The 13,466-nt window shown below is 35.6% G+C and overlaps 1 protein-coding gene across 50 annotated transcripts in view; it reads left to right on the top strand.

Moving 5' to 3' along the window:
• LOC141259327 (IgGFc-binding protein-like) overlaps nucleotides 1–13,466 on the top strand; it is a 187,511-nt gene that overhangs the window by 111,708 nt on the left and 62,337 nt on the right. For 19 of the 50 annotated variants that reach the window (XM_073675146.1, XM_073675093.1, XM_073675139.1 and 16 more), the window contains 6 exons: nucleotides 2,503–2,592; nucleotides 3,804–3,893; nucleotides 5,996–6,085; nucleotides 7,314–7,403; nucleotides 11,879–11,968; nucleotides 13,194–13,283. In XM_073675146.1, the coding sequence (XP_073531247.1) occupies nucleotides 2,503–2,592; nucleotides 3,804–3,893; nucleotides 5,996–6,085; nucleotides 7,314–7,403; nucleotides 11,879–11,968; nucleotides 13,194–13,283 (540 nt within the window). The remainder of the gene's footprint in view (nucleotides 1–2,502; nucleotides 2,593–3,803; nucleotides 3,894–5,995; nucleotides 6,086–7,313; nucleotides 7,404–11,878; nucleotides 11,969–13,193; nucleotides 13,284–13,466) is intronic. The other 31 variants (XM_073675142.1, XM_073675134.1, XM_073675128.1 and 28 more) reach the window with 18 other exon arrangements.

The raw sequence follows: 13,466 nt of genomic DNA, 5'->3' as shown, positions 1-13,466 counted from the left end.
AACGGGAGGGGTATGGCCTCAGGGCAGCAGATGTGGATGATGGGGGTAGCAGGAACCACTCAGAGACGGTGCGGTGTAATTCAGGGTCTTTACTGGTAACAACGATAGACCCTCCCGGAGTACTTGCTAGTGAACGGGGCCTGGTCAGTCCTTGAGCAGATGGGATCTCCCCTGGCCAGGCGGAGTTGTAGGCCTCCCAAACTGACTGTACTCTTCTGGCTACCTTGCTAGAAGCGGATATAAGTAGCCCACGTCCCTGAGTGTACCGTGTGGTGCTCACCCGTATGGCCGGTGACTCGGGGCCTTCTAATGGCTTCCGCTCCACGATGGCGGTGCTGGTCCCACGCGTGTGACCGTGCCTTCGGGTTTCTGGGCCTGAGGACCTGAAATCCCCTGCCGGTCGGCTTCTGCTGCTGGGTAAGAGTTAGTCCCCACAGCCTCGGACGCCGGGTCCGGTAAGAAAGCTTCTCAGTCAGGGCGAGCTCTGCAGCTGCCAGCCCCTGACTCGTAGTAATATTGCTCCCAATGAGCTTCTGCTGTTTCTTCCTATGCTGCTTCTCTGTCTCTACTCTCCTTGACTGACAACCCTGCTTCAGCCCCGGGTTTATCTAGGGGAAGTTCTTCCCCTCCCAAGACTGGGCAGGAGGTGTGGCATGCACAGGATCCCTGACCAAAGGACCTCCCACCTGCTCTCAGACGTAATATCTCTATCACTGTGGCAACCAGACCCCTGGGGTGTCACATATACATTCTGGCATGGCAGTCATCTGCACCCTCCTTTTAAAGCCCCAAAAATCTGATGGTACAGAATGATATTAAACAGGCCATTGGTTACCAGTGGTTAGCATCCATTTACCCATAGCTATATATGTTGAGGTTACTTTGACTTTACTAAGGCTATGAATATAGATTAGTAATTTACTGCAAAATGATTGGCTGCAGAACATAGTTTTTAAAAAATTCGACAAATCTGATAAATTTGAAATTAAAAGATTTGCTCATCTTTAGTAAGAAACCTTGCAATGTTTTTAATTTTTTTTATTGTGTTCACTTGTACTTCATGGTTTAAAGAGCTATTATAAAATTAAAAATGTATTTATACATTCCTCAACATTGAAATTGCAAAAACAAGAAGGCAAGTTTGTGGCATTATGGAAATAATTTCAAATCATTTAGATTTATTTGGTATGGAGTATAAGCACCACACACATAAATACAAGCACTTACACACCTTGACAAGATATCAGTTACGCTTCTCACAGTTAAAGGCGCAATATGCAGCCTAGCATTGTCGTTTTGATAAATGCGTTTTGGCACAGTTTTATGTGTCTTTACCACTGGTTTCACCACAAAATTAATGTAACGTGGAGTTGTTCCTTTGAAAAGCACAGCTCCTGTATGGGCTGCTCACAAAGAACAGTATGCAGGCTCAGTAGTAAGTCTTTTGGTTGATAAGTTAATTCTTACAGAACAATTGAGAAACCTATAAACTTGCTATTGAGCCTATAAACCCCTCCGTGTCAGTTCATGCAGGAGCTGTGCATTTCAGAGCAGTGTTTTATCCAATCGTGTCTCGGGACCCATATTGCCTGTGATTAGCAACACATATCAGCCTCTATGATATATAGATTTTCAAAAAAGTTATAATCACCCTTTAGGAGATCCAAAAGTCAGCATTATTACTGCATAACATTTAGACATTAGAATTAATAATACAACTGTAGTTAGACAACTCGTGGCTCTGTTGCTTTGAGCGTTGAGTGTATCTGCGCAGGCACGCTTGTAAGACTGAAATCCGGTGGCTGCTGGGAGGAATAAAGTTAATTTTTTCTCAGTAACCACACATTTAGTACGGTGGCCGGGCACTTTAATAACTCTATTGACCTTCAGATTAACTCAATATCTATAGGGTAATAGTGTTATTAAATGTGACAAGTTCCCGTTAAAGCAAAACCTTTCCTTATAATATATCTATTGTCTCATTTGTTACTTTATCTCTGAAATTTTTGCTGTTCTATCAATAGATCATTCATCTTCTTCTAAAGTGGTTTTAAAGAATGAGAGTATTTAAGGGTTACCCTAAACTAGATATATTTATTTTGTAATGCAGAATACGAGCATATGCAAACTAAAGTACTTTGACATCAGTATGGATTTCATAATAATGAACAGGAACCATTAAAATTAGTTGTTTTCACAAAAATTTTTAGTTTACTTTTGCCCTAAGTGTTTTGCTAAACCAATTTCTCCAAAATTTTTGCCTTCATTTCCTAAAACTAAGTCCTTTTAACCCATGAAAAAATGTGGCATCAGATCCTTGTTGTTTCCAGATCTTTATCAGGCTGCTCATGATATCAACAACTGAAAAGTCTGCCAACAGTATGGGTAATACAAATTCTATTGCTGCAAAAATCATAAAAATCTATCTTTTATTTTTCAACTCTAAAAACATGGGAACTACAACTCTTATAATCTATCTAAACACATTGATTGCTTCACCAGGTTCTGCCACCTTGTCTCCAACTACTGAACACACTGCAGAAATCACAGTGCCACAAACACCAGGCACAATACTTCCACAATCATCTTCTGGTAAGAAATAGAGATGAGCGAGTTGATTCTTGGTCAATCAAATTTGTGTCGAATTTTAGGAAATTCGCTGGAAATTATGAATTTCAATCATTTGCAAATTGAAGTGCATAAATAGCCAGCAAAATACCTTATAGGGTTTTACAAAAAGCAGAAAATTACATCAGCAAATTAAGTCTCACATGGCAACAGATGTGACTGTGCAGGCCTCCATATAATGCCCTGTAGCTATCACTTCAAATGTTATAGAACAGACAATAAGGAGTGGTTAACAAAGTATTTGTTGCTGCTGTTGAGACTGCCAGTATTGGTCTTACATTGGTTGTCAAATCCTTGCCTGGCCAAACATAACCTATACTGTGCAGTTGCTGTGATAACCACTAACTGTAGACAGCCAAACACCCCTGCCTGTCCATTGAGCTCTACAGCATTACTGTACATATGCTGGGAATGCTATCCTGCACAGGTTAATAAATATAAAGCTGTTTCCAAAAATAGATTATCAAAAAGCCAGTGATCCTTGACTTTAAAAAAGCAAAGCTGTGGCTGCTCTCGAGAAAGTAATACTTTTTTAATGGCTTGTTTAAAACCCATGTCTTTTTCATTTTCCAAACAACAAATCTGTTGCTATTCCCCAAAGAGGGATAACACCCCTGGATATTTTATATTTCTCAACTCTGTATAAACTCTGGCATGGCAGTCATCTGCCCAATCAATTTTATATTTTGAAAAGCAGAAAAAGTGTGATGGTACAGAGTGCTATTAAACAAGCTGTTGATTATCACCGATTATCATCCATTTACCCATAGTCATATATATTGAGGTCACTTTGATTTTACTAAGTCTATGAATGTGTAACAGAGCTTAAAAGGAGTTCAGTACAGTCTTAGGAGACTGTAAAATTCCAGGCACTTGGAGGCTTTGCAAAATTAGCAATTAATGGCAAATTAGCTGCAAAAACTAGTTTTTTTAAAAAATTTGACAAAGCTGACAAATTTGAATTTAATAGATTTGCTCATCTTTAGTAAGAAAACTTGTATTGTTTTTTTTTATTATTTTTTATATTGTACTCTCTTTAACGCCATGGTTTAAGAGCTATTATAAAGTAAAAAAACGCACTTATACAATCCTCAACATTGAAGGTGCATTAACAAAAGGGAAAACTTGTGGCATTATGGAAATAATCTAACTAAACACATCAATTACTTCACCAGGTCCTACCACCTTGTTTCCAACTACTATTCACACTACAGAAATCTCAGTGCCACAAACACCAGGCACAACACTTCCACAATCGTCTTCTGGTAAGGAATAAAGATGAGCGAGTCGATTATTTTTTAATAAAATTTATGTCGAATTTTATGAAATTCAAAGGGTATGATGAATTCCAAGAATCTGCAATTGGGAATGATTGAATTACTGACCAAAAAATGCCTGCTATTATTTTACAAAAAGTAGAAGTGTACATAAGCAAATGAAGGCTCATATGACATCAGATGTGACCGTACAGGCCTACCTATAATGCCTTTCAGCTATCACATAACATGGTATAGAACAGTCAATCAGAAAGGGCTATCAATGCCTTTGTAGCTGCTGTTGAGATTGACGGTGCTGGTCCTGACTGACCTGTCCTTGCCTTCCCTATCATTTTGTATACTTTGTAGTTGCTGCCACATTCAGTGACAATAGAAAGCCACATATACCTGCCTGTCCATTGAGCTCTACAGCTTTACAATATTTCTGCTGGGATCCCCACCCTGCACGGGGTTTATAAACATGAACCTTTTCCGCAAATAAATATTTTTAAAAACAAAATTCATCCTTTACTTTCCAAACAGTAAACCTATTCCTTGTCACAAAAAATAGTAATTTTTGGATGGTTAGTTATAAAAATATTGCTTTTTCATTTTTCCAAACAACAAACCATTTGATATTTCGCAAAGATAGATCATATTTGGATCCCTATTGTTCAAACACCTATGATTTCCTCTATGTATATCATCTGTATATAAATTCTGGCATGGCAGTCCTTGAAAAGCATAAAATGTCTGATGGTACAGAATAATATTAAACAGGATGTTGGTTACTAGTGGTTAGCATCCATTTATCCATAGCCATATATGTTGAGGTCACTTTGACTTTACTAAGGCTATGAATATGTAAAAGATTTTAAAAATAGTTTAATACAGACCTAGCAGACCTCAGAGTGTTACACATGTAATTCCAGGTAATTGTAGGCTTTGAAAATTTGTAATTCACTGCAAATTGATTGGCTGCAGAACATAGTTTTTGAGAAATTTGACAAAAATGACAAATTTGAATTGAAAAGATTTGCTTATCTTTAGTAAGGAACCTTGCATTGTTTTTAATTCTGTTTAATATTGTGTTCACTTGTACTGCATGATTTAAAAAGCTATTATAAAATTTAAAATGTACTTACATACTCCTCCACATTGAAATTGCAAAAACAAGAGGTCAAATTTGTGGCGTTATTAAAATCACAGAATTCTTCATCTGAAGAGCACAGCTTCTGCATGGGCTGCACACAAAGAACAGTTTAAGTCTCCAAGTTCATACTTTAATTCTCACAGAACAATTGACAAACAATTGATAAACTTACTATTAAGTTAATAAACCCCTCTGTGTGACCAGTTCATGCAGGAGCTGTGCATTTGAGAGCAGTGTTTTGTCCAATCATGAATGTCTTGGGACCCATATTGCCTGTAATCAGCGGCTAATAGCAGCCCCTATCAGGTGTAGATTTTCAAAAAAATTATCATCACCCTTTAGTAGATCCAAAAGTCAGCATTATTAATTCATAAAATATTAACATTAGAATTCAGAATACAACTGTAGGTAGTCAATTACAGGCTCTGTTACTTCAAGCGTTGACTGTAGCTGTGCAGGCATGCTTGTATGACTGAAATCAGGTGGCTACCACGCATTTAGTACAGTGGCCGGGCACCTTAATAACTATAAGTGTTACCCTAAAGTAGATATATTAATTTTGTAATGCAGTATATGAGCTGATGAAAACTAAAGTACTAAAGCATAACTTTGAGTTTCACAATAATGAACAGGATCCATTAAAATGAGTTGTTTTCACAAAAAACGTTAGTTTACTTGTGCCCTAAGTGTTATACTAAACTGGTTCCTCCAAAGCTTTTGCCTTCATTCCCTAAAAGTAAGCCCTTTTGACCCAAGAAAAAAAGTTTTGTCACATCACTGTTTTTTTCCAACTCTTTATCAGACTGCTCATGAAATCAGCACCTGAAAAATCAATCTAAAAACAGCATACATCTTCTACTGCTGCAAAAAAATCAAGATCTACCTTGTATTTTTCAGCTCTAAAATGTATGAACTACAACTCTTATAATCTATCTAAACACATCAATTACTTCACCAGGTTCTACCACCTTATCTCCAACTACTGAGCACACTGTAGAAATCTCAGTGCCACAAACACCAGGCACAACACTTCCACAATCATCTTCTGGTAAGAATTAGAGATGAGCGAGTTGATTCTTGTTGAAACAAATTTGTGTCGAATTTTAGGAAATTTGCGAATTCCAATCATTTACAAATTGAAGAGCGTGAATGGCAAAAATCATGCCTAATATGGTTTTACAGAAAGCAAAAAATGACATCAGCAAATTAAGTCTCACATGACATGAGATATGACCATGCAGGCCTCCATATAATGCCTTGTAGCTATCACATCAAATGTTATAGGACAGCCAGTAAGTGGGGGTTAACAAAGCATTTGTTACTGCTGTTGAGACTGCCACTACTGGTCCCACATTGGGTGTCATCTCCTTGTGTGTCCCATCGCATTCTATACTGTGCAGTTGCTGTCATAACCACTGGCTATAGACAGCCGAACACCCCTCCCTGCCTGTCCATTGTGTTCTACATCTTTACTGAACATCTTCTGTGAACACAATAATGCACGGGTTAATAAACATAAAACTGTTTCCAATAAAGAATTATTAAAAAGCCATTGATCATTGATTATCCAAACAACAAATCTGTTGTTGCTCTCTAAAATGGAGTAATTTTTAATGACTTGTTTAAAACTTAAAGCTTTTTCATTTTCCAAACAAAAAAAATCTCTTGCTATTCCCCAAAGAGGGATAATTTGCTTTGCAAACACCCCTGGTTTTTCAATGTTCATTGACTCTGTATAAACTCTGGCATGGCAGTCATGTGCACAACCATTTTTAAATTTTAAAAAGCAGAAAAATGTGATGGTACAAAGTGGTATTAAACAAACTGTTGGTTATCACCGATTATCATCCATTTACCCATAGTCATATATGTTGAGGTCACTTTGACTTTACTAAGTCTATGATTGTGTAAAAGAGCTTAAAAGCAGTTCAGTACAGTATAAGGATAGCGCAGAGTGTTAAACATGCATTTGTAGGCTATTGGAGGCTTTGCAAAATTTGCATTTTATGGCAAATTAATTGGCTGCAAAATATAGTCTTTTGAAAAATTCGACAATGCTAACAAATTTGAATTTAATACATTTGCTCATCTTTAGTAAGGAACCTTGTATTGTTTTTTATTTTATTATTGTGCTCTCTTTTACTTCATGGTTTAAGAGCTATTACAAAGTAAAAAATGTGCTTATACACTCCTCAACATTGAAAGTGCAACAACAAAAGGGAAAATTTGTGCCATTGTGTAAATAATCTAACAAAACACATCAATTACTTCACCAGGTTCTACCACCTTGTTTTCAACTCCTAAACACACTGCAGAAATCTCAGTGCCACAAACACCAGCCACAACACTTCCACAATTGTCTTCTGGTAAGGAATAGAGATGAGCGAGTCGATTCTTTTTAAATCAAATTTATGTTGAATTTTAAGAATTTTAGGAAATTTGGTGGGTATGATACATTCCAACAATCTTCAATTCAGAATATTTGAATTGCCTCCAAAAAATGCCTGATACTATTTTACAAAAAACAGAAGTCTACATCAGCAAATGAAGTCTCATATTACATCAGATATGACCAGGCTGGCCTCCCCATAAAGCCTTTCAGCTATCATTTCACATGATATAGAACAGCCAATCAGGAAGGTCTATCTATGTCTTTGTTGCTGCTGTTGAGACTGCCAGTGCTGGCCCTACACTGACATGTCCTTGCCTTTCCCATCATATTGTATACTTTGTTGTTGCTGACGCAACTACTGACAATAGACAGCCACTTACCTCTTGCCTTTCCATTGAGATCTACAGCTTTACACTATATCTGCTGGGATCCCTACCCTGCACAAGGTTTATAACCATGAACCTTCTCTGTTTGCAAAAAAATATTTTTAAAAAGAAATTGATCCTTTACTTTCCAAACAATAAAGCTATTCCTGCTCACAAAAAGTAGTAATTTTTGGATGGTTTGTTATACAAATATAGCTTTTTCATTTTTCAAACAACAAACCAGTTGATATTCCCCAAAGAGTGATCATATTTGGACCCCTATTATTCAAATACCTATGGCTTCCTCCATGTACATCGCCTGTGTATAAATACTGGCATGGCAGTCATCTCCACCCTCCTTCTAACAATTTAAAAATCATAAAAAGTTGATGATACAGTATGATAGTCATATATGTTTAGGTCACTTTGACTTTACTAAGGCTATGAATGTGTAAAAGAGCTTAAAAGTAGTTTAATACAGTCCTATGAGTTCTCAGAGTGTTACACATGTAATTCTAGGTAATTGCAGGCTTTCAAAAATTTGTAATTTACTGCTAATTGATTGGCTGCAGAATATAGTTTTTTGAAAAATTCAACAAATCTGATAAATTTGAATTTAAAAGATTTTCTCATCTTTAGTAAGAAACCTGTATTGTTTTTAATTCTTTTTATTATTGTGTTCACTTGTACTCCATTGTTTAAAGACCTATTATAAAAAAAAAAACAACAAGAGGGTAAATTTGTGTCATTATGGAAATCACATAATCGATAGTCATGTTAATGATATGCAAATGATTTAAAAATTGAAACAAACTTTTCAAATGATTTAGATTTATTTGGTTTTGAGTATGAGCACCACACACATTAATACAAGCACTTACACATCTTGACATGCTATCAGTTAGGATGCTCACAGTTCCACGAGCATCATGCAGCCTGGCATTGTCATTTTGATAAATGCGTTTTGGCACAGTTTTGAGATGTGTCTGTACCACTGGTTCCACCACAAAATTAATGTAACGAAGAGTTGTTCCTCTGAAGGGCGCAGCTTCTGTATGGGCTGCACACAAAGAACAGTATGCAGGCTCAATAGTAAGTCTTTAGGTTCGTACATTAATTCTTACAGAAAAATTGACAAACCTATAAACTTACTATTGAGCCTATAAACTCCTCCGTGTGACCAGTTCATGAAGGAGCTGTACATTTTAGAGCAGAGTTTCATCCAATTTTGAACGTCTCGGGACCCAATATCTGTAGGGTAATAGTTTTATCAAACATGACAAGTTCCCTTTAAAACAAAACCTTTCTTTATAATTTATCTAGTGTCTCAATTGTTACTTTATCTCTGGAATTTTTGCTGTTTTATGAATAAATCATTCAATCTTTTTCTAAAGTTATTTTAAAGAATGGGAGTCTGTAAGGGTTACTCCAATCCATAATTATTTATTTTGTAATGTAGAATATGAGCTGATTCAAACTAATGTACATGGGGATCAGTTTGAATTTCTTAATAATGATTAGGAACCATTAAAATTAGTTGTTTTCACAAAAACAAAAAAGTGATATACTAAACCACTTCCTCCAAAACTTTTGCCTTCATTCCCTAAAACTAAGTCCATTTTACCCATGAGAAATGTGGTGTAACATCACTGTTGTTTCCAGATCTTTATCAGGCTGCTCATGATATCAACACCTGAAAAATCTACCAACATCATGAGTAATACGAATTCCACTGCTGCAAAAAAACATAAAGATCCACTTTATATTTATGTAATATATATATATATAAGTATTATATTAGCTCTAAAAACATGGTAACTACAATCAATTTCCAAATTGAAGAACGTGAATTGCCAAAAAATGCCTAATACGGCTTCCTTCATATACGTCGCCTGTGTATAAATTCTGGTATGGCAGTCATCTCCACCCCCTTTTAACTTTTTTAAAGCATAAAAAATCTGATGGTGCAGAATGATATAAAACAGGCCGTTGGTTACCAGTGGTTAGCATCCATTTACCCATAGCCATATATGTTGAGGTCACTTTACAAAGGATATGAACATGTAAAAGAGATTAAAGAGTTTAATACAATCCTAGCAGAGTGTTACACATGTTATTCCAGATAATTATATACTTTGAAAAATTTGTAATTTACAGCAAACTGATTGGCTGCAGAATATAGTTTTTGAAAAATTCGACAATCTGATAAATTTGAATTTAAAAGATTTGCTCATCATTAGTAAGAAACCTGTATTGTTATTAATTCTTTTTATTATTGTGTTCACTTGTACTCCATTGCTTAAAGAGCTATTATAAAATTGAAACTATACTTATACACTCCTCAACATAGAAATTGCAAAAACAAGAGGGCAAATTTGTGGCGTTATAGAAATCACAGGATCAATAGACATGTTAATGATATGCAAATGATTTAAAAATTGTAACAAACTTTTCAAATGATTTAGATTTATTCGATATTGAGTATGAGCACCACACACATTAATACAAGCACTTACAAATCTTGACATGCTATCAGTTAGGATGCTCACAGTTCCACAAGCATCATGCAGCCTGGCATTGTTGTTTTGATAAATGCGTTTTGGCACAGTTTTGAGATGTGTCTGTACTACTGGTTCCACCACAAAACTAACGTAACGTAGAGTTTTTCCTCTAAAGGGCGCAGCTCCTGTATGGGCTGCGCACAAAGAACAGTATGCAGGCTCAATAGTAAGCCTTTAGGTTTGTACATTAATTCTTACAGAAAAATTGACAAACCTATAAATTTACTATTGAGCCTATAAATCCCTCTGTGTGACCAGTTCATTAAGGAGCTGTGCATTTTAGAGTAGAGTTGTATCCAATTGTGAACGTCTCAGGACCCATATTGCCTGTGATCAGCAGGACATAGCAGCCCCTATGATATAGTGCCGGCAAAAAAAATCTTTACAAATTCAACGAAACCACTAAATCTTAACATTCAAGTGTTTTATTGTGGATATTTCGTTACAGTTAGTATTTTAATTAATTAGTATTGATATTTACAATTTACTAAACCAGTTATTATATTATAAAAACTATTATATAGTTTTTGATTAACTCCTTCATTGTGTGCACATTTAAGAAGTGAAATCATGATGCGGATTTTACATGTAAAGTTTTTTTACCGCACAAATGTAAAGTTTTTTTTTGCCGGCACTGTATATAGATTTTCAAAAAATTATAATCACCCTTTAGTAGATCTAAAAGTCAGCATAATTACTGTATAAAATGTAAACATTAGAATTACTAATATAACTGTAGGAAGTCAAATCCTGGCTCTGTTGCTTCGAGCGTTGACTGTAGCTGTGCAGATATGCTTGTGAGACTGAAATCTGGTGGCTACTGTGAGGAATAAAGTACATTTTCCCAGTAACCACGTATTTAGTACTGTACTGTGGCAGGGCACCTTAATAACTCTATTTACCTTCAAATTAACCCAATATCTTTAAGGTGATAGTTTCATCAAACGTGACAAGTTCCCTTTAAAACAAAACCTTTCTTTATAATTTATCTAGTGTCTCAATTGTTACTTTATTTCTGGAGTTTTCTTTGCTGTTCTATGAATAAATCATTCAATCTTTTTCTAAAGTGATTTTAAAGAATGGGAGTCTATAAGGTTTACTCCAAACTATAATTATTTATTTTGTGATGCAGAATATGAGCTGATGCAAACTAAAATACTTTGGGATTAGTTTGAGTTTAGTAATTATGAATAGGAACCATTAAAATTAGCTGTTTTCACAAAAACCTTTAGTTTACTTGTGCCCTAAGTGATATACTAAAACCAGTTACTCCAAAACTTGTGCCTTCATTCCCTAAAACTAAGTCCTTTTTACCCATGAGAAATGTGGTGTCAGATCACTGTTGTTTCCAGATCTTTATCAGGCTGCTCATGATATCAACACCTGAAAATCTACCAACAGCATGGGTAATCTAAATTCTACGGCTGCAAAAAACATAAAGATCTACCTTATATTTTTTAGCTCTAAAAACATGGGAACTTCAATTCTTATAATCTAATAAAACACATCAATTACTTCACCAGGTGCTACCACATTGTCTCCAACTACTAAGCACACCATAGAAATTACAGTGCCACAAACACCAGGCACAACACTTCCACAATCATCTTCTGGTAAGAAATAGAGATGAGCAAGTTGACTCTTGATGAATCAAATTTGTGTTGAATTTTAAGAAATTCACTGGAAATGGCGAATTCCAATCATTTCAAAACTTTGGAGCTTGAATTGCCAAAAAATGCCTAATACGGTTTTACAGAAAGCAGAAAATTACATTGGCAAATTAAGTCTCACATGACATCAGATGTGACCGTGCAGGCCTCCATGTAATGCATTGTAGCTATAAATTCATATGGTATAAGACAGGAAATAAGGAGGGGGTAACAAAGCATTTGTTGCTAGTGTTGAGACTGCCAGTACTGGTCCTACACAAATGGTCATCTCCCTGCCTGCCCCATCATATTCTATATTGTGCAGTTCCTGTCTTAACCACTGACTATAGACAACCAAACACCCCTGCTTGTCCTTTGAGCTCTACAGTTTTACTGTACATCTGCTGGGAATCCTATCCTGCACAGGGTTGATAAACATAAAATTGTTCCCAAAAAAGCCATTAATCCTTTACTTTCCAAACAGCAAAGCTGTTGCTGCTTACATAAAAGGAGTAATTTTTGCATGGCTTGTTTAAAAGCTATAGCTTTTTCATTTTCCAAATAACAAATATGTTGCTTTGCCCCAAAGAGGGATAATTTCCTTGCAAACACCCCTGGCTTTTTCAATGTTTGTTCGCTCTGTATAAACTCTGACATGGCAGTCATGTGCACAACTATTTTTACTTTTTAAAACGCAGAAAAAATGTGATGGTACAGAATGCTATTAAACAAGATGTTGGTTATCACCGATAATCATACATTTACCCATAGTCATATATGCTATGATCACTTTGACTTTACTTAAGTCTATGAATGTGTCAAAGAGCTTAAAAGACGGTCAATACAGTCTTAGGAGACTTCAGAGTGTTACACATGAAATTCCAGGCAATTGAAGACTTTGCAAAAAGTGCATTTTATGGCAAATTGATTGGCTGCAAACATAGTTTTTTGAAAAATTCGACAAAGCTGACAAATTTGAATTTAATAGATTTGTTCATCTTTAGTAAGGAACCCTGAATTTTTTTTATTATTTTTATTATTGTGCTCTCTTTTACTCCATGGTTTAAGAGCTATTATTAAGTAAAAAATTTACTTATACACGCCTGAACATTGAAAGTGCAAAAACAAAAAGGGAAAATTTGTGGAATTGTGGAAATAATCTAACAAAACACATCAATTACTTCACTAGGTTTTACCGCCGTCTTTCCAACTACTAAGCCCACTGCAGAAATCTCAGTGCCACAAACACCAGGCACAACACTTCCACAATCTTCTTTTGGTAAGGAATAGAGATGAGCGAGTTGATTCTTTTTTAATCAAATTTATGTTGAATTTTAGAAAAACATGACAAATTCCAACAACCTGCAATTTAGAATATTTGAATTGCCCTTAAAAATGCCTGATACTATGTTACAAATAGCAAAAGTCTACATAAGCAAATGAACTCTCATATGACATCAGA

The sequence above is a fragment of the Phyllobates terribilis genome, unplaced genomic scaffold (assembly GCF_046119375.1).
Source record: "Phyllobates terribilis strain yellow unplaced genomic scaffold, ASM4611937v1 Scaffold_3__8_contigs__length_932513732, whole genome shotgun sequence".
In the NCBI taxonomy this organism is placed as follows: Eukaryota; Metazoa; Chordata; class Amphibia; order Anura; family Dendrobatidae; genus Phyllobates; species Phyllobates terribilis.
The sequence above is the reverse complement of the archived record's forward strand: the minus strand, read 5'-3'. Positions and strand labels throughout refer to the sequence as shown.